Genomic DNA, 21903 nt, shown 5'->3' on the forward strand with positions numbered 1-21903 from the left:
AATGCGGGTCTTCTGCAAGAGCCCGGATACCAGTATTTCTTTTTTAGCGGCTCTACTAGGTCCCACTCTCTCTGGGCGCGACAGCCCAGCGAGACCCCGCCCCTCAGCGGAAAGACAGCCCATAAGACACGCCTCTCCCAGCGTGGATCCGCCCCCTCTCGGAGAGACTGCTCATAGGGCACGCCCCTCCTACTGTGGTCCCGACCCCCACGGTGAGACCGCCCAGCGAGGCCCCGCCCCCCATCGTGGTCCCGCCCCCTCCCGGTGCGACCGCCCCGCGAGGCCCCGTTCCCTCTCTGTGGTCCGGTTCCCTCTCAGAGTGACAGCCCACAAGGCACGCCTGTCCCGTGCGCCGCCGCGTTCCCACTCCCGGCCTAAGACCAGCTAGGCCCATCTCAGTTTTCTGCGAAGCCGTTCCGGTCCGCACCGTGAGGACTCCCCACTACGCCCCGCCCCGCTCAGTGCGACGCAGTGCTGGGCCCCGCCTCTCCCTGCGTGGTCCGGCCCTGCCTGAGCGCTCTGGCTTCTGGGCCCCGCCGGGCCTGCCACACCCAGCGCCCGGCGCGCCCGCCCCGCAGGCCCCGACCCTACCCCGCCTCTGGACCGTCCACCGTGGTGCCTCCGGGTCGCGCCAAGCTCTCGGGCCCGCGTCCGAAGACGTGGAGTGCCGCTGCGGCCGGTACGTGGGGGAGGGGACCACAGACCCCCTCGCTGTCAGCGGCGCGGAGCCGGGGTCCATGCAGAGCTGAGCCCGGGCTGCCCGGCGGCGGCGGGGCGCCTCCAGGGACGCCTCCGACCGCCCTTCGTTCTCGGGGTACCTCCCAGTGCTGGCAGTCCCAGGAATGGGGAAGTGGGACCGGGATGGGCGCAGATGCGGGATGGGGGAGGGAGAACTGAAGGTGTTGGGGAATGGCAGTCGCAGGTAGGGGCTGGGGAGAGCCGAGGTTTGGGGAGGGGTTATGGGTCTGGGGGTGGAGGGTTGAGTGATGAAATGTAATGAGGCCGAAACCTGGGGCTGGAGTCAGGCTGCGGGCTTGGGGGTTTTCGGAGCTAAGGAGAATGAGATCGTGGGTGGGAGTGGAAAAAACGGCGAAGCTTAAAGAAGGGCGTTTTTTGGAAGGACCAGCTCAGCGGGGCTCAGGATTCATGCTTCCCCGGACAGTCCGGGGAGCAGGCGACGGTTAAGGATATGTCAGAAGGAAGTGTGGCTGGAACGAACTTGCAGGGTCATGCTCTCTTTCACATCAGGGTGATTGGGTTTCCAGGCTCTTGACTGGGGCATATCGTACATTTTAAGTAATAAATGCAAGTCAGGGGCAGTGCCTGGGACACCTGAGCAATGTGGATGGAATAGAGTTCTCCTACAGGCTGCTTCTGTTTTCCCGATGCCTTCACAGCGCCAGCCTTGGTGTGCGCTGTCTGCTGCAAAACATGTTCCAGCCGCCAAGACTGTGTGCGGAGGGTCCGGACTTAAAAATAAGTACAGTTGAGGTGCACTCAGACGGAAAAACAGTTGTATTCCATTCCATTAAATCCTGTGGAGTTTAATTTTTTAAAAATCTAATCCCGTGGAGTTAAAAAAAATTAAATATAATTTGTCTCCTTTGAATTTGAAGTCACACTAACCTACAGAACTGGATGTTTTCTAAGGGCCTATTCTATATGATACATAGTTTACTGTGGAAAGTGGACCATATCTGTTCTGACCAGCTATTGCTGAAAGAATTGTAGAATTGCAGGTGAAGAATGAAATTTAAAAGATCTAAAATAATGGAAGGGAATAGAAATGGCCTGGTAAATGGGAATGTGTGCACTTAAAAAAAAGCCAGTGAAACTTTTTTTTCACTGTAGAAACTTGGAAGATTGAGAAAAAATATAAGGATGAAAATTAAAATCCCATGTAATTTCACCAATCCTATTAACATTTGGGTGCAATTCTTCTTAATTCTTTTTGTATTTTATTGTCTATTAAATGTACATGTTACATCATTGGGGTCATGTTGTTATATTACTTTGTTTGCTTCCCCCCCTCCACTTGGCATTTTCCTGGATCATTAAAAATTCTCCTTAAACATCTTTTTAAATGGTTGTATGGTCATCATATGGATTCATTCTTTTATCACATATTAGAGTTTAGTTTTGTGTCAAGGGCTATGCTTACAGGTGAGATTCAGTGTTGCTCCAGGTTTTCAGACATTATTCCAGCCCAAATAAGCAAAATCTTGGCAGTTTGTGGCATAATGAGAGTAGATAGAAAGTTTGAATGAGAAGAGGAAATATTGTTGCTTCACTTTATTGGTCAGTCCATGGCAAGGCTCAGTTGTGATTCTGTGAGGAAGTGGCCTTCTGTTGGTGCAGCATCTAATCAGGCCTGCGCTTGGGCTATTGTGGCCAGGCTGTCTTCAGTATGTCTTGTCTCACTTCTCCTGCATCTTCCTGTGGAATCTTGATGCCACCAGGTTCCCAGGTATGGGAATGGGCCTCACCAGCTTTCCTACCTTGTCAGTGTCACTGAGTCACCAAATGTCAGATTCTAGTGAGGGTGGGTGTGTGCAATGCTGATTTTCCACTATCAAATTAGCCCACATCTTATATAACACCAAGAGGCAGCTGCCTTAGGTCTCAAGGAAGGAATGTCTCACAGTTGCTCTCATAATTAACTGCCTGTTGGAGGTTTCAGAGGATGTCTCTAAGTTGTCTTTACCCTCAGGGCCTCTGGAGGGGTCCTGTCCTTCCTTCTAGCCCTGGCCATTAAAATTGCAACTTTTCTCCTGAGGAAATCCCTCTCATTTTCCAGCTCAATCGGTGTGGCTCTTCATTTTTCTGTCACTGATGTATTCCTGTTTTGCTTCATGACAGAGTGATTTTGTAATTTTGGTTTATGTTTCTCCTTGAGTCTGAAATAAGGTGATTTCTGAAGACAGCTGGTGCATTTCCTTCTTACTAGCCTCTGAATTTATAATTCCATTGCCCCCCCCCCCAACTCAGGAAGAAAATACAGGGTCTCCTATTCTTTTCTTTATCCTTGATAAAATATGCACATACCCCCAGTCCCCCAACCTCCCACCCATGGCTGAATTCACAGTGTGTTTCTCTTCGTATGTATGTTTGGCCTGTATGGCCTGTATGGCCAGGATTTATCTTTTACTGTAGGCAAGTGATTCCAGTAGCTAATGTAAAAGTCACATGAATCCAATTCTTTTATAGGCCTCTCTCTCTTTGACCTGGCGTGCAGTTCAGCACATGCTAAGAGCAGAATTTGGGGTGGCTATCCTGTGCCCCACAGCATCTGTGGGACTACATGCTCTGCCTTTTAGTCATTCCTGGCTGCTGTCCTGGCTGACAGCTTGGATAAAAGGGGGAAATTTGTTGTGGTTGCAGAAATTGTTCTACCTTCCAGTGCCTAAGAAGACTGCATATGTTGAATCATTGTTTTTAGATTGGCCCCAGCTGGGACTATGAGCCTCTCTTCTGTACCCACACTTAAAGCCCTCATGTCCCCCCATCTGGTATTTTGGTCCCATGTACTGGTCGTGTGCATGATAATGGTGAACCAAGTTCCTATTAAGATCCTCTGGTAAAAGCAGATTGCAGAACTTAGCTTAGGCCAAGGCTGCCATGAGGCTTCTTGTTTTCACTATATTCATGCCATTGGGCTAGCTCATTGGGAGAAGTGAGTTTAGGGCACACCTGGATTCCACTGACCAGTTAACTGTAAAATTGAGTCCTCCTTATCTGTACCCTGCTGCATGCAGAATGCAGGGGCAGGAATCCCCCAAAGGAAAGGGCATCCCAGAGGTGTTCTTACACAGAGACAGAAATTCCCTGAGCAGTATGTTCCCCTTAGGTGGGTTACAGGGACCAGAAGAAGAGAGCACAGGAGTTGTAACAGGGTGGGGAAGGGTCATCTTAGGTAACCAGGTTTGTACAGTGTGGCTCAACGGATGGCATAAGTGTGGGACAGCTGAAAACCGCAAGCATGAACAGAGCAGAGTTGGTCCTTAAAGGACTGTCACCAACAGTGTTGAAACCTCAAGAGCATTTAATGTCCTAGAGCCTTAAAGGGGTCAAGGCTTACCAGGCTCCACTAAAAAGCCTTAGCGGGCATTCTCCCCCAGCCCCCATCCCCATGGTTCACGTTGCTCAGAGCAGCGTCTGCACAACACTGGCACTTGTGTTAGTCTGTGAGACTTTTGTGGCGCTAAAGCATGCAGCTGCAGTTTGGCCAGGCCAGTGTTTCTTCTAATGACCAGACTGTAAAACTGACTTTATTGACTCAGTTCACAAAAAGGAAAAAAAAAAGATCTTTTTCATATTATTCAAAGAGCACTGGATTTCAGTCCTATATCTGCCACACTGGTTGTGTGATTTTGGGTCTTGTGAACATGATACAGTGAGGTCATAGAACTAAATGACCCCTAAGGCTCCTTCTGCTTTAAAGATTCTATCATTGTGCAGCCCCTCTGGGGCTTTTGGCTGTCTCCTTCTGCATAGGAGGGGGTGTGCCTAGGTACTGAGTCCTTTCATTTTATATACTGTTGGACAGAAGGCTTTTTCATTGTTAGTGAACCTTTACTCCAAACAATCTTTAAAGTTAGGCAATTTCTTTTGGTGTGTTTTTAATCTGGGGACTAAAGCAAAATATTATCTTGTATTATACAGTTTTAAAAAAGTATCATTTGGCCTTTACTAGAGGGTGTGTTTTACACTACTGTTGAAAATGTGGGGCTTCTATACTATTCTATGTACAACTATATATAATATATATAGTTCTATATACAATTGTATATACAACATATAGAATATTGTATATAGTTCTATATACAACTGTAAAAGCCATTTTTTCTAATTATTAAAAAACCCTTGCTCATTAAAATTCAAATCAAAAAAAATATAAAGAAGAAAATAACATTCAGCTTAAATCCTACTACTTAGACATGGCAGTTTGGAGAAATATATCTGACTAATCATTGGTGGCACATTTATTATGCTTGGGTGGCTTAGTCAATTAAGTGTCTGCCTTCGGCTCAGGGTCCTGGGATCGAGTCCCGCATCGGGCTCCTTGCTCAGCGGGGAGCCTGCTGCTTCCCCTGCTTGTGCTTGCTCACTCTCTCTCTCTCTCTGACAAATAAATAATAAAATCTTAAAAAAAAAACAAAACCCGCACACAGTATAGACTGAAATGTGAGTGTTCCCACACATGGTTCAGGGTGGGAGCTCTGGTCTCTGGCCACCAGAGTTTAAATCCCAGCTCTCCTGCTTTTTACTGTGTGACATAGGACATACCTACTTAACCTGTTTGACCTCAGTTTTCTCATCTGCTAAATGAAAGTGTTGGAGTTTCTTCCTCACGGGGTTGGTGTGAGAATTTAATGAGTAGCCCAGTGCTTTGCATGTAGTAAGTCCCCAGCAAAAGTTAGCTAGTGTTGTCGTTTTACTATTAGTATGGATTATGTATATCCATAAATGGGATCACGCTTTGCATTTTTTTTTTTTACCTTACAATGTGTTATAAAATGTTCTCCATGTTAATATAGTTGCATCTGGATGCTAGTATTGATGGTTCTGTTGTATAGTTGTGACACACTTTATGTATTTAGCCTATCTCCCCACTTGTTAGATTTTCAGGTTGTCAGTTGTTTCTTTGCCATAACTAAAACCCAAAAATAAATAAGAAAGAGAGAAAAAAAGAAAGTTGTAATGAACTTCTGCTATATATTTATTTTATTTTATTATCTCTTTGGCATGAATTCCTAGAAATAGCACTGTTGTGTTGAATAGTAGGAGTATTTACTATTACTTTTCATACTGCCACTCTCCCTTCTGGAAAAGTGGTATCAAATTACAACATCTGTCAGCCATGGGTGAGAATGCCCAAATTTCTACACATGTGCTAATTCTGTCCACCTTTCAACTTCAGCAAATCTGAAAAGGGAAAGGCATCTTCTACTTATTTTGCATTTTGCTTATTAGTATGTTTGAACATCTTTTCAAAGTGTGTTGGCTGCTTTGTATTTCTTTTGTGACTTGTGATTTCAGCTTTTTGTGTTTTTTTTGTTGATTTGTAGGAACTCTTTGGCTATCAGAGATAGTGATACTTTTGTTTGTAATATATTGGAAATCTTGTTCAATGCTTGTCTCAAGTAATGAAAGGCGTATAGTATCTCAAATGAGAATAAATCATTGCGCAAATATTATGAATCTCTAGCTGGTGCTTGTATACATGTTTGGAATGGAAACCCGCATTTAGTGTCTCAAAGAGATTGTTTTATGACCTGGTCATTATGAATAAGGGAGGCTTTTTATTACTGACATTAGGCAATGCATAATTGCCAGAAAACTGCCACCTTCGATGCATGTCCACATGTACCGTGCTGAACCCTTGATTGTGCCCTTAACCTAACCATTCTTTCCAAAATACCTTTTTATTTACTCTTTCCCATGTCCCAGGTCAGCAACCTTGGAGTTATCCCTGTACCTTTTCCAAGTTGAAGGGTGTCTGGTTCTCACCCTCCCTTCCCAGAAAGTTAATCCCGCCTCCCCCGGCTGCACCGCCCCACCTGGTTACTGCTATTGTACTCAGGCCTTGTGTTAGAATGATTTGGTGCACACTTGCTTCTGCTAAAAGACTGTGAGCTCCCCAGAAGGGAGATGGGGACCTGACTTACTTTTGTACCTTCAGACTCTCACAGCATGGCTCAAAATAAGTACCGCATAAATGTTTGTTGCATTTGATATTTCCATTTAAAAGTTGATGATGCTTAAGCCTCTGTAGTCTACTGGTAGATTAACCATTTTTCCCAACCTTTTGTTATGAAAAATTTCAGAAGTTCGGAGGAATTGAAAGATGAAAAACACTCATGATCTTGCCCCCTAAATCTACCTATTGAGATTCATATCACTCTGACATGTAGCTAATCCTCTGCTCAGAAACCTACAGTGACTCCTTTCTGGCCACTGGAGTGGATGTAAACTGTAGCATTCCTTACCCTTAAATGGTCACAGCTCACAAAATGTTGCCCTCTGCTTGGTCAGGCCAGTCTTACTGTTCTTCTCCTATACTGTCTTTATTCTTGCATCATTGATTTTACACATGTTATTTCCCTGTGTAGAACATGCTTCTCTTCCTTTTCTCTTAATTGAAAACTTTTGCACATTAAGTGTTTTGAGTTCCCATAGCTCTAATTGCTATCTTTTATCATTCTTTCATTCTGTATAATTCCTGACCACATATTCTAGCTGTTGGAATGGGACTACTGTGTCCTATTTTGATCTGGTTATCTTCATAGAGCCTAGCGTTCTGACTTTGGATTTCGCTGGCTTTTTTAGAATAACATTCCTGAAGCATTTGTGCTATGATGTGAATCCAGCATTGATTTACAATACCTATGTTGCCCCAAAACTATGCTCTGTTAGAGAAAAACAAAAGCTTATCACCATAAGTCAGATTACACTGGTCTGTTTGATTAGCTTGTTGCAAGATCATGGTTCACCCGAAAGAATGGAAAGGTGTTCTGTGGTGTTGGTCACTCTTTTTGCCATTATTCCCAAGAATTGATTTGCACTTGCACTTTGGAGTCATTAAAACTTACATCAAGTACAAAGCTAGAATAAGTAAGTCTAAAGTCTAGAAATTGTCCCTGCTGTGAATCACTGGGTTAAAGAGATTCACATGAAAAACATTTTAGAGAGAGACCATTAGGCCTTAGTGACTGATGCCATTTGTGAGGGTCCAAGTTTACTTGAGTATTTTTCAAGCTTGGAAATGGAGATAAAGATGATATTCCTGAGAAAGAAAAACTAGGAAGGGAAGCTGATGCTGGGAACATTAACTCCATACTTAAACATGAATTCAGACTGTGTCAATTCCTTGCTTTTACTGAACTGGTGACTCCTATTGTTTATTTGACAAAGCCCAGTTCCTTTGCAATCAGGGTTCCTTGTTAGATACCTGCTCATTCCCATCCGAGCACCCTGCCCCCCCCCCCCCCGCCACCCACAGGTAGTGCCGTAGCCATACCTAATCACTTGTATTTCTCTGATACTGTTGGCTGTTTTTCATTATTATTTTGTAGGGGAATACTGTTTCCTCTACTTAGAATACTCTCCAAGTCTCGCCAATAAATTCCTATTCATTCTTCTAAATCCTGTTCAGGTGTCACACCCCTTGTAAATACTTCCTTACTCTTCCTGTGTGAGAGCACATTTTACACTGCTGTCCTTCCCTTACCTGAATGTCCTCCCTACTGTGTTCTGAGCTGCTTACGGAACAGGATGGTGTTCCCCCTGACTTCGTACGGGCCTAGCTCACACGTGTGGTCTGAACCATTGGTTGAGCCTGTCATGTAACCCATCTGGATCATGAAAAATTTTCCTTTTTCTTGGAAGCCAGAATTAGGTGTAGTTAAGAGAAAATACAAATATATATATTTGTCTATATATTTCTCTTTTCCATTGTAACCCATGTACTTTTTATTTTATTTTAATTTCAGCAAGTTTGTGAAAGATGAAAGTGACCTTATCAGCTTTGGATACTTGTGAGAGTTCCTTCACACCTTTGGTCGTCCTAGAACTGGCTCAGGATGTCAAAGAAGAAACCAAAGAATGGCTGAAGAATAGAATTACCTCTAAAAAGGAAGATGGAGGTGAGTAAAATAAATATAACTCGGACTTAGTCATGATCAGTGACTAAAAATATTGTTTTAAATATATTTTACAGTTATTTCATTGATGTATTTCTAAAATTAATATCCATTTCTTTGTTCTTTACTATTTATCTGGACTTGAAAGGAGATCTTAAGTCCACATTAGACTATAAGCAACATGAGTGGTTTTGTTCACAGCTATAAATGCTATGTCTAGTACACAGCCTGTCACATAGTAGGTCAATATTTATCAAATGAATGAACAAGTATCTACTGAGTGCTCTTTATATGTCAGTTATGATGCTAAGGGAGAGATTAATATGGTCTCTGCCTGCAAGGATGTTACTGTCAGTATAAGGAGACTGAATGCCAACTCCTGGAAATTGAAGTAACAGGACAAAAAACCCAAAAGAAAGGGCTGTTACACAGCAGTGCATGATACTTAAAAATGAATTGTATATAAACTAGCTGGAAGAGTAAAGGGAAGACAGAGGTGGCAGTTAGTGATGGTTTTGGGCTGGAAAGGGATGACTTTATAGAAGCCAAAGCTTAGCCCTCTCCTGAAGGGCAGAAAGGGATCCAAATCGGGTGAGAGGGTGGAGGACATTTTACATGAGCAAACACTTCATAAAACTATACAAAACAAGAATTGATTTGCACTTGCACTTCACCTAAAACTTCATCTAAAACTTCACCAAGTCTCCAAACACTGAATAAAACTTAAATAGAGTATTTTTAATAAAGATTTTGACTGTAAACTGAAATGGTTCCTTTATAATAAAACCTTGAATCAAAAGTGGAATTTTTAAGTTTTTGCAAACAACTGAACCAAAAGAAAACTTAAAAATAAGAGTACTTCTTACTGAAATCTGAAGTGTTTCCCTGGGTTGGAGTCTCTTCTTTAAAATTCCTATGATGGGGGGCGCCTGGGTGGCTCAGTCGTTAAGCGTCTGCCTTCGGCTCAGGTCATGATCCCAGCTTCCTGGGATCGAGCCCCGCATCGGGCTCCCTGCTCGGCGGGAAGCCTGCTTCTCCCTCTTCCACTCTGCCTGCTTGTGTTCCCTCTCTCACTGTCTCTCTCTCTGTCAAATAAATAAATAAAATCTTTAAAAAAATAAATAAATAAAATAAAATTCCTGTGATGGAAGAATATTTGTAGTGCCTAAGAGCGAGGGACTCCAGTGTATTCCCAGTCTTCCCTGCTCACTGTGTTGCCTTCAGCAGAGAGACACAAGGATGGGGTGGGGGTGGGCATCTTTCTACACTGCTGGGAAAAATGAAAAGAACCTTCCAAAAAAGTATTCTAATCTTTCAGGTAAAAAATGGTGGATTTCACACTCAGGTTTACTTTTACTCTCTTTCAAACATGACAATAAAAGGGTTTTTTTTTAAAAAGAGGTAAGTCCAGTTTGACAAAGAAGAAAGGAAAGAATATAATAGCAGCACCATTTTGGAAGCTAGAAAACAGGTGGTTGAGTGGTAAATAACTTCTCAGACTTGAAAAAGTCAAAGCTGAAGTTGGCAGGGGTACAAATGGAAGTTTTGCAGTTTAAACCAAAAACTTAGGTATTAGTGACTTTAGGGGCTTTTGGAGGTGGAAATAAGTGGTACCAAGAAAAAGAAAAAACAATTGGCTGAGATTCATTTAAGAAATAGATCCCCTGTTCCCTTCTGTATTCTACCATCACAGCAGAAGGCTGACTTTTCTCTGCAGAGGGGTCAGATGCTTGGATTTTGGCATGGGGGCTTTATGTACAGTTGAAAATAGAGATTCTGTACTGAAAATAGGATAATAACTGATTATTATTACCCCTATCCTCCACCCCACCAATCTCATACCTAATTTAGTTTCTAAAATATTAGCAGCTAGATTCAAATCATCTAAGAAGCAGATTGAATAATCTGTCTTGAGGAGTCTGATCAAAGACAAAATAAGCAAAGGTGCAGAAATCAGAGAGTTGACCATAGAAAACAACCTGGCCAGATGACTATGCTTAAAGGCTATCTTTAATGAGCTCCATCTAAGCCTTCAGAACTTAAGTACAGCCTCCTAGAACCCCTTTCTTAAACATGCACATATAATAAAAGATCACCAAACATCTGAGAAAAATCCCTAGCATGAAAGAGAAAGCTAAAACTAAACAAACAGATAAAAATAGCAAACTCTGCAGAAAAAGAAAACCAAGAGAAAATTTAAAACTCAACTCTCAGTAATGAGAAGGTAGGACAGACATTCTATAAATCGAGTTGGATACGGTAATATATTCATTTAGGAAAAAAAGCTCATATAAAGTAGAAGTATAAAAGCAAAACTTAAAAACTCGGTAAAAGGGTTAGAAGATAATTTTGATAAAATCTCCCAGAAAGTAGAGCAAAAGGTACAGAATTGGGAACTTTGACAGAGAAAAAGTAAGGAAGTTAGAGGACTAGTCCAGGAGGTATACATCTGAATAAAAGGAGTTCTGGAAAGGGAACAGAGAAAAAGGAGAAGAAATCATCAAAGGAAAACACTCAAGGCTGATGCCATGCTTTTTCAGTTGGAAAGGGCCCACCCAGTGCCCTGCACTGTAGATGAAAATGGCTTACCATTGGAATGTTTTGGAACCCTGGGAATGGAGAAGATACTACAGACTTCAAGAAAGAAAGACAAAGGTCACACATAAAGAATCAGACTTCTGAGCAGAAACGTGGGAAGCTAGAAGGCATTTTCCAAAGGAAATCAACTTACTTGTAATTCTTATTTATTTGGAAGATAGATTTGAATTGTTAATACATTTTTCTTTTTTTTTAATTTTATTCATTTGAGACAGAGAGACAGAGAGAGCATGAGCAGGGGGAGAGGTGTGGGAGAGGGTGAGAAGCAGACTCCCCGCTGAGCAGGGAGCCCGACATGGGGCTCAATCCCAGGACCTGGAGATCATGACCTGAGCCGAAGGCATATGCTTAACCATCTGAGCCACCCAGGCGCCCCATAATACGTTTTTCTTATATCAAACTAGAAACAATACTTATTTAGAATGTTTTCATTTTTGAAACTTTTCTAAGATTGTGCTTATCTTTTGTTTTTGAAGGTGCCCAGCTCCTGTTTAGACCACTATTAAATAAATATGAGAAAGAAACACTAGAAAATCAGAACTTATATCTTGTTGGTGCCTCCAAGATTACATTGTTACTGGGTGCAGAAGCAATAGGTTTGGTAAAAGAGTGTAATGATAACACTATGAGAGCCTTCACATATGGAACCCGACATAACTTCAAAGGTTTTGATGGTGAGTCCCAAGATTGTTTCTATGAGAATCAATTTATCTCAAAAATAAGCTTTTGATGAGTAGATCAGGGGTCAGCAAACATTTTCAGGGGCCAAACTGTAAATATCTTAGGCTGTGAGGGCCATAGACTTTCGCCCAGTTATTTGACACTGTCCTTGTAAAGCAAAAGGAGGCTTAGACCATAAGAAATGAATGGGTGCAACTGTTCCAGTAAAATTTGCTTTTAAAGTATGGTCCATGGGCCTTATTTTGCGATCCCTGGAATAGATGAACATAAATTATTGTGACACATATAATTTATTTATATTATTCTATCCTAATTCTCAGGATGGTGAATATTCACTAGTTTGATACAGAAAAATCTTATAATGGGAAATGCAGTAGTAGTTCAGAATCATAGAATTGCCATTTCCTGGTAAGGTAACCGGTTCTGTTCTGGTCTCACAGGGGGTCCAGAAGAGAATGGTTTCTGGAAAGCACTGAGAAAGCCAGGCTGACCAAGATGTCAGAGTGGGAGTTTGGCTTCAGAATAAACTGGTCCCTGCCAGAGCTTTTAGAGTTGGTAGAAGATGTGATGTGATTAGGCTTCTTCAGACTCACTCTGGATTTGTATATCTTAGTGCATAAATGATAATGGTAAAATTCACCGCATTTAAGAGGATTCACTTGCCAAAAAACAATACTGTTTTCTTTTTTAAGATTTTATTTATTTGAGAGAGAGTGCACCCGCACGAGCAGGGGGAGGGGCAGAGGGAGAGGGAGAAGCAGACTCCCCAATGAGCAGGGAGCCTGATGCAGGGGCTTGATCCCAGGACCCCAAGATCATGACCTGAGCTGAAGGCAGGCACTTAACCAACTGAGCCACCCAGGCGCCCCAACAGTACTGTTTTCTTATCAGACTATCTTCTCCCACATTTATGGGAGGGATGTTAACTCCAGAAGGGAAGGGCCTGGGCTTCTGAGTTTGGAGGAGGAAAATTTGTCATACAGCCAAACTTCAGTTCCATCCCTAGTTAGTATAGTGTTAGAATTAAAGAGCATGTTGCCTTCTGCTTGTTGGTATTAGATAAGATGAAGCAAGTACCTGCCATTTAGATGTTTGTACTATATTCTGTTAGAACTAGTACTGTATGTAGTCCCCCCCGCCTTAGCGGTTGGGGGGCACATTCCAAGACTCCCAGTGGATGCCTGAAATAGCAGATAGTATGTGCTGTTTTCCTATATGCATCCCTGTGATAAAGCTTAATTTGTAAACTAGGCACAGTAAGAGATTAACAACAACAATAATAAAATAGGACAATGATAACAATCTACTGTAATAAAAATTATGCAAATATGGTCTCTTTCTCCCTCAAAGTATCTTATTTTACTGTGTGCACCCTTCTTCTTGTGATGATGTGCTGATGAGATGAGGTGAGGTGAATGGCCTAGGCTACCACTGACCTTCTGATGGTAGGTGAGAGGGAGGGGGTCAGCCACTTCTGGACTGTGTGATTCATGGGCTTAGCTAACTGCCCAGAGAGCACAACTGCAGATGAGGGAGGAGCATTGTACAATGTTTGAAGAATTGTATTATGTGAAGGCAAACAATACTTTTTTTCTTACAGAATATCTAAGGCGCTTTGCATTCTGTTAATTTAGCAGTTTTATACTTTGCTTACTCCTTATGTTATTTATTGTTTATATCATCATTTCTATAATCCCAAGTTATTTGAATGTTATTAATTTTATTTTGACTGTTACTGAGAAAATAACTGGAAATTTTTGCATTCATATAGATGACAATGATGACTTCCTTACAATGGCAGAAGGTCAATTCATTATCAAACATGAACTTGAAAATCTTAGAGCCAGAGATGAAAAGATGATCCCTGGTTACCCCCAGGCAAAGTTGTATCCAGGAAAATCATTATGTAAGTCATTGTATCAACCAGCTTCATGAATACACATTATAATGCAATTATCTTTTCTTAGTAGACATGAATAACAAGTTAGAAAGGCTTTATTTTTTTTCTCTTACTGAAAAATACGTAGAACTTTACAATAACTTATTTTTTGTGAACATATCTTTTGCTACTAGAGCTTCATTATATTGTACCTTTAGATCAATATATTTGTTCTGTATGGTTTGCTACTTACTTATCAAGGTCTTGCAGCATTCAGTTAGCTTAAAATTGGGTGTGAATACATATATATATTACTCATGTTAGGATTAGCAAAGTTTCCTTTATGCCCACTCACTTTAGGGAGCCTGGGGAGGAATGAGAACAGGAGCCATCGTCTTTTCCTGGAGCCCTCTTTCCATCTGCTCTCATCTCAGTGAGTGAGAACTTGGGAGCAAGGCTTAGGAAGAGCACACAGTGACATAATACCTGAATGCAAATCAGCAGTTTGTAACTTCATGTGTCATTCCATTTGAGTGAGAATACTAGTTTGCAGATGAAAGTGCTCAATTCCAAGTTTGCCTCAAACTCCCCCAGATGGTGGCCTGCACTTCAAACATATAAGCTGCTGTGTTCTCTAGGCAGTATAATACTATCTTCCAGTCTTTCCCCCGACTCACCCCGGGAGGACAGATGCCTGAGAACCAGTGGATTGCCTTTTTACTTTGTTGATATTATCTTTTGATGCATAAAATTTTAAAATTTTCATGGAAGTCCAACTTACCTATTTTTTCTTTTGGCCTCTACCTTTGGTGTCATATCTAAGAAATTATTGCCAATGTCATGAAATCAAATCCAAGGTCATGAAGCTTTTCTTCTATATTTTCTTCTAGAAGCTTTATAGTTTTGGGTCTTATATGTAGGTCTTTAATCCATTTTGAATTAACTTTTGTCTGTGGTGTTAGGTAAGGGTTCAATTTCTTTTTTCTTTTTCTTTTCTTTTTTTTTAAGGGTTTAGTTTCATGCTTTTGCATGTGGTTATTCTGTTTTCCCAGTACCATTTGTTGAGAAGACTGTCCTTTCCCCATTGAATGGCCTCAGTACCCTTGTCGCAAATCATTTGACCATATATGTGAGGGTTTGTTTCTGGCCTCTGTTCTGTTACATTGATCTATATGTCTGTATACCATCACCACATTGTTTTGGTTCCTGTGGCTTTGTGGTCTTTTTTTTTTTTTAAAGATTTTAGTTATTTATTTGAGAGAGAGAGAGGGAGAGAAATGAGCATAAGCCAGGAGAGGGGCTGAGAGGGAGGGAGAGGAAGAGGGGGAGAATCTCAAGCATACTCCATGCTGAGTGTGGAGCACAATGTGGGGCTTGATCTCACAACCCTGAGCCAAGCCAAAACCAAGAGTTGGCTGCTTAACCAACTGAGCCACCCAGCACCCCAGCTTTATGGTAAGTTTTAAAATAAGGAATTTTTTTCTTCTTTTTTAAAATTGTTCTGGCTATTTGAGGTCCCGTGAAATTCCATATGAATTTACAGTGGGTTTTTCTATTTTTGCAAAAGCCCTCATTGGGATTTTGATAGAGATTGCATTGAATCTGTAATTGCTTTGGGTAATATTGACATTTTAACAATGTTAAGTCCCATGTACATGGGATGTGTTTCCATTTATGTATGTCTTATTTCATTTAGCATTGTTTCGTAGTTTTTCATTGTGTGAATTTTTTATGTCTTTAGTTAATTTCTAAGTATTTTATTCTTTATTATGCTAGTATAAATGGGATTGTTTCCATAATTACCTTCTCAGGTAGTTCGTTGTTAATGTATAGAAATGCAACTTCTTTTTGTTTATTGATTTTGTATCCTGCTACTTTGCTGAATTCATCTATTAGCTATGACAGTGTTTTTGCAGAAGAGTTAGGGTTTTCTGCACAAAATATGATATCACTTGTCAACAGAGATAATTTACTTCTTCCTTTCTAATTTGGATGCATTTTATTTCTTCTGTAATTGTTTGGGTTAGAACTTCCAATTCTGTGTTGAATGGAAGTGGTGAAAGTGGGCATCTTTGTCTTATTCCTGATCTAAAGGAAAAGTTTTCAGTCTTTCACCATTCAGTATGATGTTTGCTGTGGGCTTTTCCCAGATGGATTTTATTATGTTGAGGTAGTTTCCTTCTAGTCCTAGTTTGTTGAGTGTTTTTATCATAAAAGTGGTGACTTTTATTAAATAGCTTTTTCTGCATCAATTGAGTTGATAATGTGGTTTTCCCCCCTTCTTTCTGTTATTATGGTGCATTACAGTAGGCAGACTTTTGTACTCGAACTATCCTTGCATTCCAGGAATAAATTCCACTTGCTTGATGTATGATCTTTTTACTGTGTGGGTAAATTGAGTTTGCTAGTATTTTGTTGAGTATTTTTGCATCATTGTTCATCAGGGATGTTGGTCTGTAGTTTTCTTGTAGTATTGTTGTCTGGCTTTGTATCAGGGTAATGCTGGCCTCGTAGAATGAGTTAACAGTGCCCCTCATCAATTTTGGGGGAAAGTTTGAGAAGGATTGGTATTGGTTCTTTAAGTATTTGGTAAAATTCACCAGCGAAGTTGTCAGGTCCAGGGATTTTCTTTGTCAGGAGATTTTTCAGTGTCCTTAGTAGTTCAGTCTCCTTACTAATTATAGACCTATTCAGATTTTCTATTTCTTCTGACTTATGGTAAGTTTTCATTGTAGGTTTTGTATTTCTAGGAATTTGTCCATTTCATGTGGGTTATCTAGTTTGTTGTTAGACAGTTATTAATAGCACTCTCTTACAATCCTTTCTATTTCTAGAAGTATGGCTTTTAGGAGGTATCAGGAAATTTGATTATTTGTCTACATTCCAGTTATCTGCATATGTCTTGATATTGATTATATTGTAGCAGTTTTTGTTGGACATACATATTTTCAATATATAGGTTAAAGATTACCATGATTGCAGAAAAATTTTTTTCAGTAAACTTTTAAGAGTTACTTGGTTGTATTTTCTTCTTGTCTTTAGGTAAGCCAATTATGTGTATGTGGGCTCTTAAATGTTCTCTGAAATATTTTTAAGGTTTTCTGTAATTTTCTTAGGCTTGTCTACCATTTTCCTGGCTATGTTTTCAGTCTTTCCTAGTAGTTTTTATTATGACTTTGTATCTGTAGTAGTTTTATGTGTGTCTTAAATCACTTTTCTGAGCTCTCACCTTCAGCTCTTGTAGCTCTTCTTTGGGTTTTAATTTCAGAGAGATGGCTTACTTTCATTTCTTTAATTTCATAGTCTTGCATTGCTTGCTATAATTTCCTGCTGTGTTTCTTTTCTGCCTTTGTTTCTGGTTTCCTTTTCCTTGTAATATTTCTGCATAGTTCTATGCCAGTTACTTGTGGTTATTACTTACTTTCTAGTGAGCCCTTGTTTTTCCAGACCACTGTCTTTTCCAGCAGATGCAGTTCAGGAGTCTGCCATGAGTCCTTTTTGCCCACATCATCTGGGCAGTGAGGCAATCCCCACCCCTCGGTGTCCAGGAGAACCCTGCCCTCTCCTCCTTGACCCCATTGTGCAGAGGCATGGGTGCCCTTAGCTTAGCCTGGGCTGACTTTTAAAGCCTCTTCTCATGGTTTGTGATTTGGATTTATAGTTTTTTCCTTACCTTCATCAAAGATAGGTGTTTCCGTTTATATGTCTTGTTTCCTTTGTTGTTTTTAACTTTTGTCATGAACAAGAACAGGGCAGAGGTGTCTTTCTGCCACTGTTTGTTACCAGGAGTTCCACATTCTGTATTCAGGCAGTTGTTTGGTGCCTTTCCAGAATTTTAAATCTTTCTTAATCTCTTAGTGGGAATAAGACACAGCTGGGTACAAAACAGACTGAGGCACCGTCTTGGCTGTTAATGTCAGCATCCCATTTCTTCCTGTTTATCCACATTATTCAGATGCTTATGTGGAAGCCCCTGCTTCCTTCTGCTAGTTTCTGCACAGGTACATCCTCTTTCTGCTGCTGGGACGGGGACTATGTGTACGTTCCCCGCAGATGGGGCTCGGGCAGCAGCAGTTTTCCAAATGTTCCCAGCCACTTCAGAAATATCCAACCGAATGAAAACCTTGAAGGCAATATATGTAAATGGATTTTTCTTGGGTGTATAGGTAATCTGTCTGGTGTCCTAAAGCCATAATAGAAATAACTTTCTTGCTGGCAGGATGAGGCTTTATAAACAAGGATCCTTTCTTTCTTTCTTTCTTTCTTTTTTTTGTAATGCATATAAAGATAATAAAATCATCTCATCATGGTCATTTGAAAATTTTTTATACATCTGAAGTAAGAATCATATTTCCATTATCAAGGCTGGATTTTCAAAATCTGCATTATTCTCTTCCTTTATATCTTTGAAAATGTGATCCCTAAAATGCTGTGTTATATCATAATATTTGGTTGAAGAAGAAATGGGATGTGCATATGGGATATGTATAATTATAAAGTGTGAACTGTTTTTCAGAGTGCAAATTTTAGAACTAATAAAACTCAGAGTAACTTAAAATCTTAGATTTCCATGAGGTTAATCCATAGCAATAAATGGAAAAGCTTTTTTTTTTTTTTTAAGGTTTTATTTATTTGTGTGTGTGTGTGAGAGAGAGAGTGCACAGGAGTCGGGGGAGGGGCAGAAGGAGGGAGAAGTAGGCTCCCCGCTGAGCAGGGACCCCCCCCCTTCCCTCGCCCCGCCCCTCCCGACATGGGGCTCAATCCCAGGATCCCAGGATCATGACCTGAGCTGAAGGCAGACGCTTAACAGACTGAGCCACCCAGGCAACCCCCGCCCTTTTTTTTTGGCTTTTAAGTTTCACAGGAGACACTTCCTGGGTATCCTCTTTCCCACAGCTAATTGGGAGCAGAGATTGTAACCTGTTCATTGTGATCCCATCAGCACTGTGAGAGCTAGCCAGGCCTTTCATGAGAAACACTCTCTGCTATTGCAGGTTTAATTTCATTTTGCACACAATGATTGTGATTTTGTTTGCTACAATGTTCTGTTTTGATAGCTTTTGTTAAGTAGATGGCAACTTGTGTCGTGGTGAACGTGACCTTGAGCCAATTAGGAGATACTGGGCGCTTGCAGTCAGGGCTCTCCCTTGTCTCACCAGACAGTGAGCAATGTGGACGTCTAAAAGTGTGTCTCTGTATGTGTCTGAGATCACTCAGACTCTGCCTTCTCCTGTTGATTCCTAATAGTTAATGCACGTAACACAATGAAAGATTTTCTTTAGAAAAAGGAGTTAAGGGAGCTGAGAATTTCTTATATATTAACTGTATCTTAAGGGATGCTATTTAGGTTCAAGCTCTGTCTCAAAATATCTGTCAGATGATTATCATGTTTTGATTGATGGGATATGGCACATCTCATCTTTAGTTTTATATTGTCATTCTTTTAGGACATTATAGTAACTATTCCTGAAGATCTTCTGTTTATACATAGATAGATTAGAGTGGTCAGATACAATCTGTCTTCTAAGATTATTAATGGACCTTATAAGAGTAATAAAGTTTCAAGTAAATATCATGTAGCAGGCATGTACATAAGATTAAACTATAAACTATTGATACATATATATATATATATTTCTCTTTCTCTATAAACATATCTATCACTGGGTACATCAGTGTGTGTATACATATGCATATACACATCCACACACACACATACATACGTACACATATGCACATACATGTACTGTGTTTTGGTGCATATATGCAGTTTTTATATTAAGCAGGATTAAAAACAATACAGGAATATAAAAATGTATTTTGAGAACACAGGTTACTTCTGAGAAGCAGTTTTTTCCTTATTGAGACACAAGTGGTGTGTTCATACCTGACCGCTAGAGTCCAGTGGGACCTGGGAGAGGGTGCTGGGGCATGGCAGCAGATACAGGGGGCAAAGGGGCTCCCCATCTTCATTGTACCAGCCTTTACTTCCTCTGGGGGCTCTTTGCGCTCATCATCCCTTTTCTGGATTAGAGGAGCATGACCTGCACAGAGACACTGTAAGGAGTTGTGACGGAGACTTTTGTTTTTGCTTTTGAAGTAAGCATGTGACATTAGCCAAAGAGAGAAGCAGTACTGTGTGAGTATTATTATGGTGTTATTTAATTTAGAGGTCCAAGTATAAGCCAGGTTAGTTATCGCGTCCCTTAAATTAGATTTTGCTTTGTTTGGCTTATCATTAAATGGCTGTAATAGTAAGAACCCTAGTATTTGACAACAGATCAGTCAGCATTCTTAAAGGAAGGAATCTTGGTTTGGGTTGTTTAGTTTTATTTTTTAATGGAAATATAGTTGACATACAATATCCTATTAATTTCAGATGTATAGTATAGTGACTGGACATTTATTTACTTTATAAAATGATCACCGTCATAAGTCTAGTTAACCATCTGTCATAGGAAGTTGTTACAATATTATTGACTATATTCCTTGTGCTGTACTTTATATTAGCATGACTTACTAACTTTATAACTGGGAGTTTGTACCTCTTAACTCCCTTTACCTATTTTTCTGTCCTTTGATCCCCTTCCCCTTGGCAACCACCAGTTTGTTCTCTGTATTTATAAGTATGTTTCTATTTCGTTTGTTCATTTGTTTTGCTTTTTTTTGTTTGTTTGTTTGAAAGAGAAAGCATGAATGGGTGGGGAGGGGCAGAGGGAGAGAGAGAATCTTAAGCAGGTTCCACGCCCAGTGCACAGCCTGACACCAGGGCTCCATCTCACTACCCTGAGATCATGACCTAAGCCAAAATTGAGAGTCAGACACTTAACTGACTGAGCCACCTGGGTGCCCCTGTTTTGCTTTTTAGATTCCACAGATAAGTAAAATCATATGGTATTTGTCTTTCTCTGTTTGACTTATTTCACTCAGCATAATACCCTCTTGGTCCATCCATGTTGTTGCAAATAGCAAGATTTCATTCTTTTTTTTTTTTTTATGGCTGAGTAACATTCCATTGTATGTACGTTTCTATACTACATCTTCTTTATCCATTCATCTATCGATAGACATTAGGTTTATTCCATATCTTGGCTATTGTAAATAATGCTGCAATGAACATAGAAGTGCAGATATCTTTTTGAATTAGTGTTTTCATTTTCTTCAGGTAAATAGCCAGAAATGGAATTGTTGGATGTTATGAAATTCCTATTTTAGCTTTTTGAGGAAACTCCATACTGTTTTCTATAGTGGCTGTACCAATTTACATTCCCACCAGCAGTGCACATCCTCGCCAACACTTGTTATTTTTTGTCTTTTTGATACTAGCTGCTCTGACACACGTGAGGTGACATGTCACTGTGGTTTTGATTTGCATTTCCCTGGTGATTAGTGATATTGAGCATTTTTTCATGTGTCTGCTGGCCTTCTGTATGTCTTCTTTGGGAAAATGTTGGCCTCTGCCCATTTTTTAATCAGATTGTTTGGGTTTTTTTTTTTTTTTTTTGGTTGCTGAATTGTATGAATTCCTTATATATTTTGGATGTTAACCCATTATCAGATATATCATTTGCAAGTATCTTCTCCCATTCAGTAGGTTGCCTTTTCATTTTCTTGATGGTTTCCTTTGCTGTACAAAAGTTTTTAGTTTGATATAGACTCAATAGTTTATTTTTGCTTATGTTGCCCTTGCCTGAGGAGACAGAACCAAAAACATATTGCTAAGACCAGTGTAAGAGCTTACTGCCTGTACTCTTCTTAGGAGTTGTATGGTTTCAGGTCTTACATTTAAGTCTTTAATGCATTTTGAGTTTATTTTTGTATATGGTGTAAGAAATTGATCCATTTTCATTCTTTTACATGTAGCTGACCAGTTTTTCCAACACCATTTGTTGAAGAGACTGTCATTTCCCCATTGTGTATTCTTGCCTCCTTTGTCATAGACTAATTGACTATATATGCATGGCTTTATTTCCTGGCTCTCTATTCTGTTCCATAGATCTACATATCTGTTTTTGTGCCAGTACCATACTCTTTTGATTATTGTAGCTTTAGAGTATAGTTTGAAATCTGGGAACATGATACCTCCAGTTTTGTTCTTTCTCA

At 40.3% G+C, this 21903-nt stretch overlaps 1 protein-coding gene across 2 annotated transcripts in view; it reads left to right on the forward strand.

Moving 5' to 3' along the window:
• The first annotated feature begins 313 nt into the window (after nt 1–313).
• The window catches only part of ANO10 (anoctamin 10), a 235919-nt gene continuing 214329 nt past the window's right edge, over nt 314–21903 (forward strand). The window contains exons 1-4 of one of the 2 annotated variants that reach the window (XM_027587535.2): nt 314–679; nt 8493–8645; nt 11717–11914; nt 13693–13827. In XM_027587535.2, coding sequence (XP_027443336.1) covers nt 8507–8645; nt 11717–11914; nt 13693–13827 — 472 coding nt within the window. In that variant the 5' untranslated portion in view covers nt 314–679; nt 8493–8506. The remainder of the gene's footprint in view (nt 680–8492; nt 8646–11716; nt 11915–13692; nt 13828–21903) is intronic. The other variant, XM_027587534.2, reaches the window with a different exon arrangement.

Source organism: Zalophus californianus, chromosome 1 (assembly GCF_009762305.2).
Source record: "Zalophus californianus isolate mZalCal1 chromosome 1, mZalCal1.pri.v2, whole genome shotgun sequence".
In the NCBI taxonomy this organism is placed as follows: domain Eukaryota; kingdom Metazoa; phylum Chordata; class Mammalia; order Carnivora; family Otariidae; genus Zalophus; species Zalophus californianus.